The sequence below is a fragment of the Macaca fascicularis genome, chromosome 14 (assembly GCF_037993035.2).
Source record: "Macaca fascicularis isolate 582-1 chromosome 14, T2T-MFA8v1.1".
Classification (NCBI taxonomy): Eukaryota; Metazoa; Chordata; class Mammalia; order Primates; family Cercopithecidae; genus Macaca; species Macaca fascicularis.
In genome coordinates this window covers 31857585-31876451 of record NC_088388.1, presented here as the reverse complement: position 1 = coordinate 31876451, position 18867 = coordinate 31857585, and the positions used below count along the sequence as shown (strand labels likewise).

Here is an 18867-nt window from a genome sequence, read left to right as displayed (position 1 = left end):
CACTGCTCAGGATGTCTTCTTTCAGTTACTGCCATTAAGCATACTGCATATGCTTTTATCCTTTTGGGCCATAACCACATTCATCCGCTTGTTATATTTCATTTTCAGAAAGGCATCATTCACTGCACTCAATTTGTCTAACAGAGTATAATCAAGGGTTTTTTTTTTCAACATTAATCAAGAAATTCCTCCATCTGCAAAAGTCAGGCGATGCCATTAAATACAGCCAAGATCATAACATACAAATGTTATTAAGGTCTACTGAATCTTGAGCTTTATTCACTAGAATACACAGGGAAAAGGAAAAAGTTTTTAGAAAGAGCTTCTGAAAGCCTCAAACATGTGTGACTGTGCTAATAGCCCTTACAAAGGTATTTTATACAATCTATGCTGAGTCAGCTAGGAGTTAACAGAAGGCTGGATGCAGACGGTAAAACAACCCTGCACATCTGTTGTTATTAAGGATGACCTCTGGAAGTCTCAAACTGTAACCACAAAGGTTGTTCCCATTGCATTCATACTGTATACACACATACCTGAACAGCCTTCCTACCAGTAACATTTAAAATAAGCACACTTAATACTGCTAGTCACATGTACGGAGTGTTCATTCTGTAACTGTGTGTGGTAAATCCAAGATATCCCACCATTCCAATTTAAAAAAAAAAGGAGAGGAAATAGCTTTAACACACCATTAATGTATGCTATTATACTTTTCCAGTGAAAGATAACAAAGCCCATATAAAATTTAAAGATAGAGGAAAAACTCGACTTTCAGCCACTTGTATCTCCCTTAAGTTTTCATGCCCTGCCATCTGGAACACTTACCCACTTCCCTTCCAGAAGTCCTCTAGCTCTGCATTAGGGATCTTGTTGCCCCTGACTGACACCCACATATGGAACATTTGGCATGCCTCCATGGCAACACGGGAGCCCTGAAGTTTACGAAAGCGTTCATGTGAGAGAGGATGCTCACACACTCCTGCCCAATCCTCCAAAGATGTACTAATGATGCTAACTGACTACATCCAAGGAGCCAGAGGAAAAATAATCTGAGGGTTGCAGAGAACCCACTCAAGCTGTCACTGCAAAGCTGGTCCTCCCAAGAGCAAAGGAAGAAGCATGCAATCTAGCTCAAGTCACACCTACTTCACTCTTAAACTTCTTCCTTCAAGTGGGGATTCCCTGCAAACAGGACTGGTCTTCGAAGTCTCCCAGAGCCCCTCTATCTTAGCCAGGTTGCTCAAGTCAATTTTATTCTTTCCCAACAGGATCCGGTTGGAAAATATCAAACCTTTAGAATGCAGCAGCAAGGGAAAGGGGACTATGCAGGAACAGGGAGTATGGGAGAAGCTCTCCTGGTGTTGACTTAGGGATGAAGGCACCAGGCTGCTGCCAGAAGTGGGGTCACCAGCAGAACAACTGTTTTCTCTGATAAGGATGTCCCACCACTTTCAAGCTGTTCGTTTAAGTTACACAGGTCCTTCTTGCAGCAGAAGTACCGTAGCTCGCTTTCCTTCAAGAGGGTTGAAATGTCATTGAAATTGCAATTCGCAAACTTCCAACACTGGTTATATACTTGTAACCCTGTGGGGAGACACACACACAAGGGTAAGAAAGTAAGTGGGAAGAGTTCTGTATCTGCCTTTGAACCCTCAATTGTATTTCATATGTATCCTGTGCAAGTAGAGACATCTAGACAAGATGCTCATCCCAGGTGGGTTATAAAGGAGAACAATTAAGTAAATAATGATACACCTCTAAATAGAGCTTTTCCAGAAAACCAAGGTCTCATCATAGCCAGTATAGTTGTGGGTGTGGGATGGGAGAGGAACAGGCATTTATACTGTTAAGAGGGAAATTTGGTAATATCTGCCAAGATTTTAAACACATGTCCCCTTTGATCCAGCAATACCACTTTCAGAGTTTACACTATGAAGTTACTTGGGGTTTTTTTCCTTTTCCTTTTCTTTTTTTATTTTTATTTTTATTTTTTGGAGATAAGGTCTCACTTTCTTGCCCAGTCATCTGGTCTTGAACTCCTGGGTTCAAGTGATCCTCCTGCTTCAGTCTCCCAAAGTGACAGGATTATAGGGGTAAGCCACCATGCCCAGCCAAAGCTATGTATAAAAGAGGTTAAGATATATGCTCAAGAAGGGCCACTGTAGCACTGGACAGTATCTGTACAGAAAAAAGCCTGAAAACAACCCAGTCCATTAATTTTTAAAAAGTGTTTAAAGAAATTACAATAGAATTTCTTACAATGCAAGTCCACGTAGATAAGAAATGACATGGGCCTATGAGTGCTAACATGGAAGGAGCTTGATTAAAAAAAAAGGGAGGCTGAGGCAGGAGAATGGCATAAACCCGGGAGGCAGAGCTTGTAGTGAGCCAAGATCCGGCCACTGCACTCCAGCCTGGGCGACAGAGCGAGATTCCATCTCAAAAAAAAAAAAAAAAAAAAAAAAGGTGGGGTGTGGGCAGAAAAAAAGGTAAATTGGATGGACTTCATCAAAATTTAAAACTTCTGTGCTTCAAAAGGCATTACCAAAAAATAAAAAGATAACTCACAGAAAGGGAGAAAATGTTTGCAAATCACATGGAAAACACTAGGCGCGGTGGCTCACACCTGTAATCCCAACACTTTGGGAGGCCGAGACGGGATAATTGTTTGAGGCCGGAAGTTTGAGACCAGCCTGGTCAACATGGCAAGACCACCTCTCTATTTTTTTTTTTAAAGTCATATGGAAGAGCATAGTATCCAGGATATAGAAAACATTCTTAAACTCTACAATAAAAAGACTAACCCAATTAAAATATGGGCAATGAGGCCAGTGTGGTGGCTCACACCTGTAATCCCAGCACTTTAGGAGGCTGAAGTGAGAGGATTGCTTGAGGCCAGCCTGGGCAACATAGTGATATCCCAACTCTATACACACACAAAAATTTAAAAATTAGCCAGGCAGGGTGTTGCAGCTTTAGTCTTAGCTACTTGGGAGGCCGAGGCAGGAGGATCACTTGGACTCAGGACTTTAAGGCTGCAGTGAGCTATGATTGTACCACTGCATTCCAGCCTGGGCAACAAAGCAAGACCCTGGCTCTTTAAAAAACAAAACAAAACAAAATAAAACAAAACAAAACAAAAAGGGCAAAGGATTTGAATAAACATTTCTCCAAAGAAGATTCTCAAATGGCCAATAAGTACATGAAAAGATGCTTGATATCATTAGTCATTAGGAACATGCAAATCAAAATCACAGTGAGATACCACTTTATACCCACTAGGATGGCTAAGATGAAGAAAATGGCAAATAGCAAATGTTGCAAGGAAGTGGAAAAAACTGGAACCCTCAAACATTGCTGATGGGAATGTAAAATAGTACAGATACTCTGGACAAATGTGGCATTTCCGCAAAGAGTTAAAGATAGAGTTATCCATTTGACTGAGCAATTCCACTCCCAAGTATATATACTTCTGCCATTCTCTAGAAGGATTCCCACGTAATTTAATGGTGTTATCATCATGGAAGAATACACCTCGTTTATCTTTCTATTGAGTTTTTAAAATTTGCCACATGGATGATTTATTTTTAAAATATTTAAAACTTCATTTTAAAAATCATTAGATTATTCAGTAATACAGGAAAAGTTTCTACAAAAACATGCCATCATGGTCCCATTTTTGGAAAAATAGCCTTGGGCACACAGGAAAATAAAGGCCAGAAGTATATGCTCCAAGTATCTTATCGTAGTTTTTTAATATTCAGAAAAAGCATGTTAGGCGAAAAATGTATTAGTTGAGAGAGTGGTGTTATGGTAGATTTTCTTCTCCAAAAATAACTGAGTGCCTATGTGCTAGATACTGGGTCATAAGAAGGTATTTGTCCTTGCCCTGAAACTGTTTTCTTATCGTCTGTGCTGGAAAGAAAAAAAATGCAGATGCATACTTCCTTATTTCAGGTTTGTAGCTAATTTACCCAATTCCATGAAAAGCCTGGAACACAACACTTCTCAGTTTATAACTGCAGGCGTAACTGTCCTTTCCTTCTCCTCTGAGGGGATGGGTATTTGGACTGGAATTTAATGAAGTTTGGTCAAGTGGCAGAGTCCAGATAGAGTATTCTAGAAATGCCTCTACTTGCTGGAGTCTTAACTAAATAACTGGAAGCTTCTAATATTGTACTAGAGGCTGCTGGTGATTCAGACAAGTTACTGCTTTATGTAATAGTAAGTAAGCACTGGAACTTGAAAAGCTTTAAAGCTGTCCGAATTTTAATTAGGGAAGCCTAGCAGCTTGGGGAGAACAGACAGTAATTTATTAATCATTGCTACCAATTAATCATTTACTATGTGTCCTGCAGCATACCAAAGTGCTTTACTTGAATTATCATATTCAAACAACAGCCTTACGATGGTAATCTTCTCACCAAAGCCAGCCTCGGAATTATCCACATAAAAGTGGATTATATCAGAGTCCCTGGAGTGTTAAAGGTTTTCTCCTCCCCACTCTTTTTGTATACTTTGGCTCAAGTCTATCTAAAGCCAACAGTCTTCAGTTGTCCTGGGCACCCTTAAATGTGGTCCTTGTTCAGAACATCATTATAGCAATGACCACTTGGCACTGTCATCAGAGGCCCCTTCAAGACTAATTTAACCTGGCTTATACTTCCATGGTTTATACTGCTAGGATGCCAGTAAATATTGGTTGAATTAGCAGCCAACCTCTCTCTCTTCTAGACTTACTTTGCATAGCACCATCATATCCGTCGCTGTGCGAACGTCATAGAGTACAGTTACACAAACTTACATGGACTAGCCTAGTACACACTCAGGCTATGTGGTATGTCCTGTTGCTCCTGGGCTACAAACTTGTGCAGCATGTTACTCTACTGAATACTGTAGGCAACTGTAACACAGTGGTAAATATTTGTGTATCTAACCATATCTAAACATAGAAAAGGTACAGTAAAAATGTGATACAAAGATTTTTAAAATGGTACACCTGTACAGGGCACTGACCGTGAATGGAGCTTGTGGGACTGGAAGTCAGTGAATGAGTGGTGGGTGAATGTGTACATTAGTGTACACTACTGTAGATGTTTTAAATATTGTACATTTAGTCCATACTAAGTTTATTTTAAGAAATCAACCCTAGTTTGCTGCCACTTTACTTTAGAAACTTAATTTTAAATGTTTTTACCTTGGTAATAATAGTGTAAGACACAAACATGTTATACAGTTGTACAAAAATATTTTATTTCTATTCTTACTTTATAAGCTTTTTTATTTTTATTTATTTTCGAGATGGAGTCTCACTCTGTCACCCAGGCTGGAGTGCAGTGGCATGATCTCGGCTCACTGCAAGCTCCGCCTCCCAGGTTCATGCCACTCTTAAGCCTCAGCCTCCCGAGTAGCTGGGACTACAGGCGCCCGCCACCATGCCCAGCTAATTTTTTGTATTTTCAGTAGAGACGGGGTTTCACCATGTTATCCAGGATGGTCTGATCTGCTGAACTCGTGATCCACCTGCCTCGGCCTCCCAAAGTCCTGGGATTACAGGTGTGAGCCACCTCGCCCAGTCAGAACCTTTTTTATTTAATTTGTTTTTAAACTTTTTTGTTGTTGTTAAAAACGAAGACACAAGCACACACATTAGCCTAGTCCTACATAGGGTCAGGATCATCAGTATCACTGTTTTCCACCTCTTCATCTTGTCCCACTAGAAGGTCTTCAGGGGTAAAAGTACGCATGGGGCTGTCCTGTCCTAGGACAGCAATGCCTTCTTCTGGAACACCTCCTGAAGGGACCTGCCTGCTGAGGCTGGGTTTTTTTTCTTTTTTGCTTTGTCTTTTTTTTCTTTGTAGAAATAAAAGAAAAAAAAAAGCCTTGTTCTGTCACCCAGGCTGGAAGTGCAGTGGCGCGATCTCAGCTCACTGCAACCTCCGCTTCCCGGGTCAAGCAATTCTCCTGCCTCAGCCTCCCGAGAGGCTGTTTTATAGTTAACATTTTTTTTAAATAAGTAGAAGGAGTACATGCTAAAATGATTTAAAAATATAGTAAATACACAAGCCAGCAACACAGTCATTATAAAATATATACTGTACATAATTATCAAAATATCAAGTATTATATATTGTGTTATATTTTAGTTTTGTAAGAAACTACCAAACTGTCATCCACAGTAGCTATACTGGTTTGCATTCCCACTAGGAATGAATCAAAGTTCCCACTGCAGCTGGGTGTGGTGGCTCATGCCTGTAATCCCAGCACTTTGGGAGGCCGAGGCGGGCAGTCACTTGAGGCCAGGAGTTTGAGATGAGCCTGGGCAACAGAGTGAAACCCTGTCTCTACTAAAAATATAAAAATTAGCTGGGCATGGTGGCTTATGGCTGTAATCCCAATTACTTAGGAGGCTGAAGCATGAGAATCACTTGAACCCTGGAGGCAGAGATTGCACCACTGCCCTCTAGCCTAGGTGACAGAGCAAGACCTTGTCTCAAAAAACAAAAAACAAACCAAAACAAAAAAACAAAGTTCCCATTGTTCCACATCCTCACCGGCATCTGGAGTTGTCAGAGTTTTGGAGTTTGGTCGTTTTAATAGGTGTGTCTCATTTTTGTTTACATTAACCATTTATAAGAAATTTTGGGATTTAAAAGCTGAAAAAATATCTTGGCTCTGACCTCCTTTCCTCTCCTCCCTACCTCTGCTGTCCAACACATACATTTCATAAATGAAAAACAGAGGTGGAGAGAACTAGCTGGTGGCAAGACAGAAGTCAGTGCTCCTAATTGCTGCTCTAATATTCATTCAACACATAGTGATTGCTCTGATCATCTCATTTGGAAATTATACTTAGTTTAATTATACTTAGTAGTGAGGAGTCCAAGAGACACAGTTGATTAAGCTAAAGAGCCAGGTCTTCTGTGCTCATATATAATGACCACGTTTTCTCGAGGGGCCTTACTACACTTTCTACATTAACAGTGAATGAACACGGTCTTCCAATGGAGGCAGAGGGACTGGTCCCCTACAGAATCAAGAACTCTGAATTGAGGGTTTGCAGTTTTAGCTGCAATTCAGCAATTTATATCAAAATTATCAGATGCTCCTGGTTTTTTAGACAGGGTAACTATAATTTGTCTTTAGTTATTGAGGGATTTCTCCTTTCTGGGGAAGTTAATCTTCTTTATCTCAGGCTGTTGTGAACCTGTGGGTGTTCCAAGGCTTTTCTGAGTTTACCTGACATGTTCACCATTTCTTGATGTTGACACTGGGGGGAGTTGGTGTAGAAGATCTAAGAGTACAAAGAACCTTGTGGAGTGTTTTTATTATTAATCTCTTAGAAATCTAAGCCTGGGGTTTCACCTTGGACACTAAGAACATTCTGAAACCATCATTCCTCGCTGGCATCATTTGCACACATCGATTCTATCCAGAACCATACCAGCAAGAACGAAGGGCATGTCTTTGCTGGTTTCTTTCCTCTGTCTACCACTTCCTAAACTCCATTTTAACAGGGTTGACGGAGGTGAATATTCCGTAGTCTCACAAATTTGGAAAATGCAGACTGGACAGGACTGGTGCATGTTAGTATTGCCCACTCCCACATTCATGAACACGTTGCTCTGAGGCTACCGAGCCCTGGTACCAGATGTTGCCCCTCGCAGGCACACCTCCTACTTATCCCTCTTACCTCCTACTTGTGCTTTGAGCTCAGCTTGAGTCTCCTCAGGACTCTGAAAATACCAGATACCCCATAGAATGAGACAGAGGCATACATAAAGTCATGTAGGACAGTCAAACAGGCCTTTGTCATAATTTTAACTGTATGTGTCTTTTCTTTATCTTTGCATCCCTAGCTCCTAACCTTCTGCTGGGCACACAGTAGGTTCTCCAAGGTTTAGGAGGCAGCACAGGGCTTCTGTTAAAGGGTACAAAGCTTTGGAAACAGATGGACTTCCATGTTCAATTCCTGAGTTGGTTACTTGACAATAGTTTGTTGCTTAATCTGAGCCTCAGTTTCCACATTTATCAAATGGAAATAAAAGATCACCCTTAGAAGTACAAAACATTAAATTTAAAATGCATGCACATGTATACATATGTAACAAACCTGCACGTTGTGCACATGTACCTTAGAACTTGAAGTATAACAAAAAATAAATAAAATAAAATAAAATAAAATGCATGGACAAAGTGCTTAATGCAATACACACCTGATGCTAATAAACAGCAGCTATTACTTGATGCAAGTCTAATGGTGATTACAGTGGCACAATTTTCTTCCCAGGCACTTATTACCCCTTTACATTTAGGAGACAGACAGGGTAGGCTCTTACCAGCTCTGGCAATGAGACACGTATCAAAACCAGATGAACAATTGATGGCTGTTTTGCAGTCAGTAGTTGGGTTAGGACAGTTGTAGCACTGCAGGCTATGACCTAGAATCAGGAAGAAAGTAAGGATCTCTTAAAGCAACACTGACTTGTTCCCTGGCAGCCCACCATCTCCATTAATGTGGGCCCAAAGTTGGCAACTTGTGGTATACTTCCATTCCCGCACAAATGTATAGCAGTCATATCTTTCCAAATTGAAACTACAGTTCCAGCAACATTTTTTGGAACCTGATGCAAGCACAAAGGAAATATCCACATTTGAAAATCCATGTAACTGTGCAATTGAGAAGCTTCCTCCTAACCTGCAACTGGAAGGAGATTAGTCTGCAATGTAATGATGTGTTGAGAGGAAATTACCAAGAGAAACAAACAGAATTCTGTAAGTGTCTTCCAAGCAATGAATATGCCCAATTAAATCACATCCTTGTGGGTTGATGATCAGTGTCTGGCAATACCTATCTGCATGAAAATACATTTTCAAAAATGAAATACATAAAATGTCATCACAGATCAGTATTAACAGATGAACATCTGCAACTGATTTGATGAGAGGGAACACTAATTTTGAACCTCAATTAAGCAAATGGTTATCCCTCTAAAAAGAATTCTATTCCCCTCATTAGTAGATGCATATTATATGGTTGGACTCAATTATTATGTTGTGAATTTTGCCAATAAAAAAAAATCTGTGAAAATTTAGTTTCTTCTCTTATTATTGAGGTAAGTCTCATAATACCCTTGATTTTGCCTCTTGACCTGCAAAGCTTAAAATATTTACTATCTGGGCCAGGCGCGGTGGCTCACACCTGTAATCCCAGCACTAAGGGAAGCCGAGGAGGATGGATCACCTGAGGTTAGGAGTTTGACACCAGCCTGGCCAACATAGCGAAACCCCGTCTCTACTAAAAATACAAAAATTAGCCAGGCATAGTGGTGCGCACATCTAATCCCAGCTACTTGGGAGGCTGAGGCAGGAGAATCACTTGAACCCAGGAGGCAGAGGTTGCAGTGAGCCAAGATTGCACTACTGCATTTCAGCCTGGGTGACAGAGTGAAACTATTAAAAAAAAAAAAAAAAATTGCCAGCTGGTCCCGTACAGAAAAAGTTTGATAACTTCTGGGATAAGGTATCATTACTGAACTACCTGCTTCTAAGGGACTGACCAAATGCCAGGAGTACACATTGTCAAAGACAACAGCTATGCACTTTAAACCCATGGCCATAGGAGAGCTGGGTACCAGCAGACACAACATGAGGGTCATCTTACATCAGAAGCAAATTGCCTCCAGTTCCCTAGCTTGAAAAACAATTATTGCTCCCAGTCAATTCTTAGGACTCATCCTTGCTAGCTGTCAGGTTTTACTGGGTTATTTTTCCTTCTCCATTTTTATAACAACAGTGACAAGAAAAGATGAGTTACGGTCCACACATGTGATGGGGAGAGACTAAGGAAGCAAGAGTTGGAAGGAAATCGTCCTGCTTTGTATAGATAACCCCTTTTCCATCATCAGAGATAAACTATCTTCCTGCCATGTGACTTCTGCCATGTCATCAGTATTTGGCAGTACCCACCTGTATGAAAAGATATTTTCAAAGAGGAAACATGTAAAATTTCATAAAAGAATGTCATGGTTAAACCAAGTGTGGGTTTTAGAGCCCAAGAGCTGACTTCTAGTTCTAAGGCTGAAGCCTAGGTTTATCACCATGGAAAGAGGAGACTTTTCAGTGGAAAGTCCAGTGGAAGGAAGGTGGGTCCTCACTTCCTGAGCACAGACAGGAACCCTGTTCTCTAGAGCATCTAAAATGGCCATGCTTGCCCTCACAGATGTGAAATCCTACCCAACAGAGGATCCCTCTGACTTGTGAAGGTTCCAGATTAATGCCTTGAAATATTAGTTTTAAAAAACAACAACAGTAACAACAACAACAAAAACTAGGCCAGGTGTGGTGGCTCACACCTATAATCCCAGCACTTTGGGAGGCCGAGGTGGGTGGATCACTTGAAGCCAGGAGTTTGAGACCACCCTGGCCAACATGGTGAAACCCCACCTCTACAGAATATACAAAAATTAGCCAGGCGTGGTGGCACATGCCTGTAATCCCAGCTATTCAGGAGGCTAAGGTACGAGAATCACTTGAGTTGGGGAGGTGGAGGTTGCAGTGAGCCAAGATTGCACCACTGCACTCCAGTCTGGGAGACAGAGTGAGACCCATGTCTACATAAAATAAAATAAAATAAAAATAAAAAAATAAAAATAAAATAAAACCAACCCCCTCCTTCCCCACTTTTTTGCAGATAACAAGACAGATGTCTGGAGAGGTGACGTGACTCACCCAAGGACACCTGGCTACAAAGCAGCAGAGCTGGCGGCAGCCTCGGTAGCCTTAGGGCCTGTGGGCAGGGCCCTATCCACCGGCTTTGTTTATTCTCCCCCACTGTCAGCCTGCGGCTGTCATGACTGTATGAGAGGGAAGCCACAAGGAGAAGGCACAAAGATGCAATTTTTCTCTGGTCCCTTCCTTGTGCCTGACGTGTATTCATGCTCATGAAATGGAAAGAATCTAAGATGACAGGTGTTGTTCTTGAGACTGGCCATTTTTGAGGGTCATTTTAAAAGGTTACCTGTACATGTGGATTTTTGTACTGACCAGATCCTGGGCTCATTTGGCTTCTTGAGAAACCTTTAGAAGGAAAGGCTAAAACCCATGGTTGGAACGTCTGTGGGCAAAAGTATTCATGGCAAACATGTTCATTCAGTGTTCAAATACCTGTGCATCGATGTGCTAAGCTCTTCATAGGATTGTTAAAGCTCTTCATAGGATTGTTAAGAGAAGTAGGCTCAATTATCTTCATCCCCATTTTGCAAGAGAAAACTAAGACTAAGATGTTAACTAAATTGTTCAAAGCCACACAGCTACTAAGTGACCAAGCTGAGCTCAAACTCAGGCTGTCAGTTCTAAAATCCAAGGTTGGTTAACCATGATGTTCTAATTGACCTGAGTGGGAAGAGAAGGAAACTATAGATTATGGGGGAAACTGAGGTCAAAAACAGGGCCAGGTGCAATGGCTCAGGCCTGTAATCCCAACACTTCGGGAGGCTGAGCTAGGTGGATCATTTGAGGTCAGGAATTCCAGACCAGCCTGGCCAACGTGATGAAACCCCGCCTCTACTAAAAACACAAAAATCAGCCAAGCATGGTGGCGTGCACCTGTAATCCCAGCTACTCAAAAGACAGAGGCATGAGAACCGCTGGAACCTGGGACACGGAGGTTGTAGTGAGCCAAGATCATGCCACTGCCCTCCAGCCTGGGCGACAGAGTGAGACTCTGTCCCCCTGAAAAAAACAAACAAACAAACAAACAAACAAAAAAACAAGCAATAGGTCAGTGGACAACGGTTTGATATTTTAGCCACTAAGCCAGGGTAGCCGAGATTTCCCCTGGACTATGAGAGGCAGAGTTCAGAGGAAAGTTCCACTGCAGGGTCCTCAGACCCTTTGGGCAGCAGCAAAGAAGGCCTCTCATCTGTGGGCGTGTGAGCTTCACATCTCAATTCTCTGAGAAAGGGCTGATGTGCAACCCAAGACTTGTCAGAGAGAAGCTGATGGTCCCAAGCTTGCTCCATAAACAAATGCAGACTGCTAGAAGTAGGATATCACTGGGCTATTAAAATTCTAGAAAATATTCCAACTTAAGCAGCAGAGACAGAAAAAAAGAAGGAACAAAGAAAAATGAATAAAAAAAAAATAACTATAGAAAAAATATAGTGTTTTAACACAGGTGAACCACATTACTGTGCACCCTGGCTAGAATCACAGAAGTGGAGGGAGGGGTGCTGTGACTTCTCTTTCTGCTCCGAAAGGGAGAGCATATTAAAGTGTGTCCTGGGGCAAGTTACTACTTTGCCTTCATTTCCTTAGCTGTAATATGGGAGGTAATAGCATCGACCTCCCGGGATGGTTAGACGGATTTAAATGAGACAGGCTCTGGCACAGTCCCCAGTAAACAATAAGCAGTCAATATATGGTTGCTACTAATATTCTTTTTTTTTTTTGAGACGGAGTCTTGCTCTGTCACCCGGGCTGGAGTGCAGTGGCCGGATCTCAGCTCACTGCAAGCTCTACCTCCCGGGTTCACGCCATTCTCCTGCCTCAGCCTCCGGAGTAGCTGGGACTACAGGCACCCGCCACCTCGCCCGGCTAGTTTTTTGTATTTTTAGTAGAGACAGGGTTTCACCGTGTTAGCCAGGATGGTGTCGATCTCCTGACCTCGTGATCCGCCCGTCTCGGCCTCCCAAAGTGCTGGGATTACAGGCTTGAGCCACCGCGCCCGGCCGGTTGCTACTAATATTCTAAGACATGCTACGGTGGTATGGAAATCTTTTTTTAAATTGCTCACTGTATTGCTACTTCCTTTTCTGCTTCCCCCACCAACCATATTTATAAAAAACAAAAATCCAGCAGCAGCCAAGACGTTATACCAACATGACACAGGCAGGCAACCACATCTGATCCTTACAATGAAGCATGTGTGTTTCCACTGTTATAGAAGTTGACTCAGAAGCACACAATTTCCTCCAGCAACCAGGCGAAGGGTAACTGACGGGAAGCAGTGGCCCAGTGACAGGTGGCCTGGAGCAGGAGGGAAGAGCAGTTGCCAGACTGTGTTCACATTCCAGTGTACCACTTCTGTGTGTTATTTGACAAGTTATTAATTTTGGGGGGGCCCTCAATCTTGTTGCTTGTAAAACAAGGATAAAAATACCACCAACTCCATCAGGTTGGCATGAGGATTAAATAAGCAAATACATGTAAAATGCTTAGAGTAGTGACTGGCACATAAATGCTGTCAGGGTTAGTTAGCTGCTGCTGCTGTAACTATGACCATCATCATCATCAAAACATAGGAGGAGCCCCAGAGCAGAAGGACTGAGCTCGGATGGCTCTAAGCAGAGTGGACCCCAAATGGACTTGCACAGCACTCTAAGAACGGTATCCACTGGTGTCCCCAAGCAGCTTATGGTGACAGGAGCGAAACTTCAGCTGCTGAGTGTTGACCCACCCCTGCCAAAAGCCACTTTGTAACCCAGGACAGGGCTGTAACTCAGGAAGATGCCCCACTGAGGACAAGGTCATAACACAGGAAGGAGCTGTCATACAACCCCAGACCTGTAACACTGGAAGGCAAAAGAAAGCAAGCCAGGCCTGGAGGAGGAGCTGGGGCTGAAACTGAGGCTTAAGAAGGGAGTTCATGTCCAAGGCAGCCTAGATCTGTGTCCTGAGACTGGAGCACTCACCTGAATGGCAGAAGACAGCCAGGACAAGCAGCAGCCCGAACAGGACAGACCCTCCTTGGATTCCCATTGTGATTGTCCACAGAACCTGGAAGGAAGGGACAGGAAGGACTGTCAGGAACCAACAAATGACTGCTGGTTGTCTCAAAAACCAAGGGCTGGAAGGCCAAGGAGGCTTCTGAGAGGAACATTTACAGGGGAAGTCAAGACACACTGAATCCCCGGGCCATGCCCCAGCTCTAACCCACAGCACCATATACCCTTCAGTAGGCTCAGTCCCTATAAGCCCCAGCATGCACTACCACACCGTGGGAATAACACTATCTTCCCCATCAGGGTTAGGGACTCAAACGACAATATGACCAAATTGACTCATACAGTCACTGTGGTTCCCACTCTACTGGCCCCACCGCAAGCTGCTGGCTGTAACAGAGGGCCACTTCTCTGAGCCATAGCACTAAGTGAATCAGACCAAAGGGGTGACCCTAGAAGGCACCAGCATGCATTCAGCAGCAGAACAGGGAGCAACGGCTTAGCATACCTGGAAGCTCTGGCTCCTCACTGTAAGAATTATAATGGGGACACTTGCTTGCTCTCTTTGGGCACATGAAGAGAGGTATTGGGCAACTTTGTAAGCTTCCATTACACAAATGCCTAGATGTGTAGTGATAGCATCAGGTGAGAAGGAAAAGCTGAAATGCCTCCAACCCTACTTTACCCAGTAAAGAAGCTAAGGCATGGGGAGGTTTTGAACTTGCCTAAGTACAAAGCATCCATAGCAGAACTAAGAAATTTCCCAACTCCAACCCTACATCCCTGAACCCATCTTGAAATAAGGAGGTGGCAGCGCCTGTAAACCAAGGTACTCCATATTCTATTCTCCAGAGTCCCATAGGCCCGGACAGACAGATGGGTTTTGGAAGGGTGAGTCACCTACCCTCCCTAAGTCAGAAATGCAGAGTTCCCTGGGGAACTGACAATCCTGACGATCCTTCCTGTCCCTTCCTTCCAGGTTCTGTGGAATCATCACCTCTCACATCTTAAAGGTCATCTGCTACTTAGGAATTTGCTGATACAGGCCAGTGGAGGACTGAGAAGCTCCAGGAAAAGGGCAGGGTCTGACATTGTCCAAAAAAGAAAACAATCAGTGAGTCAAGCCTGGAGATGTGGGTGGTGGAGGTAAGAAAGAGGTGGTTTTATGATATGTGAGGAACCAGGAAGAAAGACAACTGTGGCCTGGCCTTTCCTTACAAATTGAGGGCTCCCCACCACCCGCTGGGCTCTGAAACTTACAGCCTGCCATGGGACACCATCCCCCATGTGGACCTTCCCAGGGGCCTGGGCTCCAGCAGCTGCCAGCGGCCTGCCTGGTTCCCCATTTTCAGTGGTTTCTGAGTAGGAAGAGTGATTTACAGTCTCAGGTTAGTGCTGCAAGTGAGCAGGGAGAGGAAGGTACTGGTCTGAGGTCCCCAAACAGAGAGCTCCAGACACTTCCTAAAAGTTAAGCATAGCATGATCGGAACCTGGGTATTATAGTGAGACCCCATCTCTACAAAAATAAAAACATTTAAAAAAATTAGGCTGGTGTGGTGGCACGTATCTGTAGTCCCAGCTACTTGGGAGGCTAAGGTGGGGGGCTAAGGTGGGAGGATCGCTCGAGCCCAGGAGGTCAAGGCTACATACAGTGAGCTGTGACTGTACCGTTGCACTCCAGCCTGGATGACAGAGCAAGACCCTGTCTCCAAACAAACAAACAAACAAACAAAAAGCCAATGTAGCTACAATGTCAGGCATCCCCATGGAAGCAGGAAGGAAGGAACCTCCTGACTCGGGTTAGGCACTGGAAAGGTATCAGGCTGGCAGGAGCTGCCGGCTCAGGACACTTCCCTTGGAATGCTCCTTGACATAAATCACACCACCACAACACACAGGGTCCCTGACGGGGAGCTGTTCTTTGATGAAGTGCCTTAGAAAGAACTGGCCTGGGTGGAGCGCGGTGGCTCACGCCTGTAATCCCAGCACTTTGGGACGCCGAGGTGGGCAGATCACGAGGTCAGGAGAAGGCGACCATCCTGGCTAACACGGTGAAACCTCGCCTCTATAAAAATACAAAAAATCAGCTGGGTGTGGTGGCGGGCGCCTGTAGTCCCAGCTACTTGGGAGGCTGAGGCAGGAGAATGGCGTGAACCCAGGAGGCAGAACTTGCAGTGAGCCGAGATTGTGCCACTGCATTCCAGCCTGGGTGATGAGTGAGACTCCGTCTCAAAAAAAAAAAAAAAGAAAGAATTGGCCTGCTTTCACAGGTGTTCCAGTTCAGTCTGGAGGCCTCTGAACAAGGCCAGATAGTTCTGGCTCTGTCACCTCTTTGCTGTGTGTTAACCTCTGATCATGCTTTGGCTAGTAAGCATGGGGATAGTTATGTGTACTGCATAGCACAATGCCTGGCCAAAGATGGCACTCAAAAAGCTGTGGCCACTGTTAGTGCAACTTAGGCGTAATGAGGTTACCTGAGGAAGAAACTGCGTGGGGAGGGAGTGCTGGGGGGTGAAGGATGGGAAGGCAGACAAAGGGTGATGTGAGATGAGGAAGCCAGAGAAACACCCTGGGTTGAGTAAGCAGGGAAGACCTCAGGCATCAAACCTAAGGAAGCCCTCAGTTTTCTGGGACAGATGGGGAGTGTCAAGTCTTAGCTTCAGTTCCACATGACCGGCTGGTTGTTGCTATAGCTGATCCCATGACACACTGCAGGGGAAGCCAAGATGGCAGAGAAAGGAAGTAGCTATGTGTAGATGCCCAGGTCAGGCTGTTTGATCAAAATAAGACCAGGCCTTTAGGAACCACTGCCAAAATACGAATTTCCAAGAGCAAAACGTTCACGTGGAGTGTGTGTATGTGTATGGGGGGCGGAGGAAGGTGGGAGGCAGAAAAAGAAATAGCTGACTGTTTTAAGGCTATTTTATAAATGCCCTAAAATGTAGATGGTAACTAACACTAAGCAAGATCATTTACGGCTTTTATTTTTCTTCCTGATCCTTTACTTTTTTCCATCCTTTCCCCAAATATTCTATAATTAACAAAGTATTACTTTTACAATCAGAAACATCCGGAAAACCCACACATGACTATGTTCCTTTTCTAGTAGTTATAAATCATCTATCTTTTGGTAAAACTACTCCCTAGTCTAAAACACCCTCCATTTTAAGTAAAAAAAAAAAAAAAAAGGAAGATGCCCATAAGGTAAGTGTAGATAAGATGACAAACGAACCAAAAGTGCTACCATTCCACCCAAACCAAGCACTTAAGTGCAAGATACACTCAGAAAGCATCAACACTCAATTCCTTTCCAAACATCTCAGGACTCATTAATAACAGCGGGTTTGTCCTTAAAGACTGTTCTAATAATATTGCTACTGTTCTGAATAATTTTTAATTCTTCTAAAGAATGCACAACTGAAAAATCCCTCAAAGAAGATATGTAGGGACAAGTCTTCCCCATGATGAAGGAAGGGCAGGTTTTCCTGGGTGGTGCGTAAGTTGACTCTAGCCCATTTCCATAATGGGAGTTCCAGATAGACCTTTCATCACAGGAATAAGAAATAGTCAAGGTTATACAAACATTCTTTAAAATAGCAACAATGTAGTGACACACACATCCAAAGATAAGGAAAATGAGTATATTATGGTACACTTCCATGGTGGGGAACTGCATAGCCAGGAAAAGAATGGGCGTGGAAGGCTGCTCACAATGAATTAAGATCTACCAAGCAAATGCAAAGCAAAAAAAGCAGGGGTTGCAATCCTAGTCTCTGATAAAACAGACTTTAAACCAACAAAGATCAAAAGAGACAAAGAAGGGCATTACATAATGGTAAGGCGATCAATGCAATAAGAAGAGCTAACTATCCTAAACATATATGCACCTAATACAGGAGTACCCAGATTCATAAAGCAAGTTCTTAGAGACCTACAAAGAGACTTAGACCCCCACACAATAGTAGTGGGAGACTTTAACACCCCACTGTCAATATTAGACAGATCAACAAGACAGGAAATTAACAAGGATATCCAGGACTTGAACTCAGCTCTGGACCAAGCAGACCTAATAGATATCTACAGAACTCTCCACCCCAAATCAACAGAATATACATTCTTCTCAGCACCACATCGCAATTATTCTAAAATTGACCATATAACTGGAAGTAAAACACTCCTCAGCAAATGTAAAAGAACAGAAATCACAACAAACTATCTCTCAGACCACAGTGCAGTCAAACTAGAACTCAGGATTAAGAAACTCACTAAAAACCGCACAACTACATGGAAACTGAACAACCTGCTCCTGAATGACTACTGGGTACATGACGAAATGAAGGCAGAAATAAAGATGTTCTTTGAAACCAACGAGGACAAAGATACGACGTATCAGAATCTCTGGACACATTTAAAGCAGTGTGTAGAGGGAAATTTATAGCACTAAATGCCCACAAGAGAAAGCAGGGAAGATCTAAAATTGACACCCTAGCATCACAATTAAAAGAACTAGAGAAGCAAGAAATTAGAACGGCGATCATTAAAAAGTCAGGAAATAACAGCTGCTCGAGAGGATGTGGAGAAATAGGAATGCTTTTACACTGTTGGTGGGAGTGTAAATTAGTTCAACCACTGTGGAAGACAGTATGGTGACTCTTCAAGGATCTAGAACTAGAAATAACATTTGACCCAGCAATCCCATTACTGGGTATATATCCAAAGGATTATAAATCATTCTACTATAAAGACACACGCACACATATGTTTACTGCGGCACTGTTCACAATAGCAAATTCTTGGAACCAACCCAAATGCCCATCAATGATAGACTGGATAAAGAAAAAGTGGCACATATACACCATGGAATACTATGAGTTATAGTTCTTTGCTGGAAAAAGGATGAGTTAATGGCCTTTGCAGGGACATGGATGAAAGTGGAAACCATCATTCTCAGTAAAGTAACGCAAAAAGAGAAAACCAAACACCACATGTTCTCACTCATAAGTGGGAGCTGAACAGTGAGAACCCACGGACACAGGGAGGGGAACATCACACACCGGGTCCTGCCTGGGGTTGGGGGATGGGGGAGGGATAGCATTAGGAGAAATACCTAATGTAAATGACGAGTTGATGGGTGCAGCAC

The 18867-nt window shown here is 43.2% G+C and overlaps 1 protein-coding gene across 4 annotated transcripts in view; it reads right to left on the bottom strand.

Annotated features, from left to right (window-relative positions):
- CD59 (CD59 molecule (CD59 blood group)) overlaps window positions 1-18867 on the bottom strand; it is a 31126-nt gene that overhangs the window by 7984 nt on the left and 4275 nt on the right. For 2 of the 4 annotated variants that reach the window (XM_074013985.1, XM_045371663.3), the window contains 3 exons: window positions 13698-13782; window positions 8343-8444; window positions 252-1587 (listed from right to left, as the gene is read on the bottom strand). In XM_074013985.1, the coding sequence (XP_073870086.1) occupies window positions 1370-1587; window positions 8343-8444; window positions 13698-13764 (387 nt within the window). In that variant the 5' untranslated portion in view covers window positions 13765-13782 and the 3' untranslated portion in view covers window positions 252-1369. Of the gene's footprint in view, window positions 1-251; window positions 1588-8342; window positions 8445-13697; window positions 13783-18867 lie in introns of those variants that run through there. The other 2 variants (XM_074013982.1, XM_074013981.1) reach the window with 1 other exon arrangement.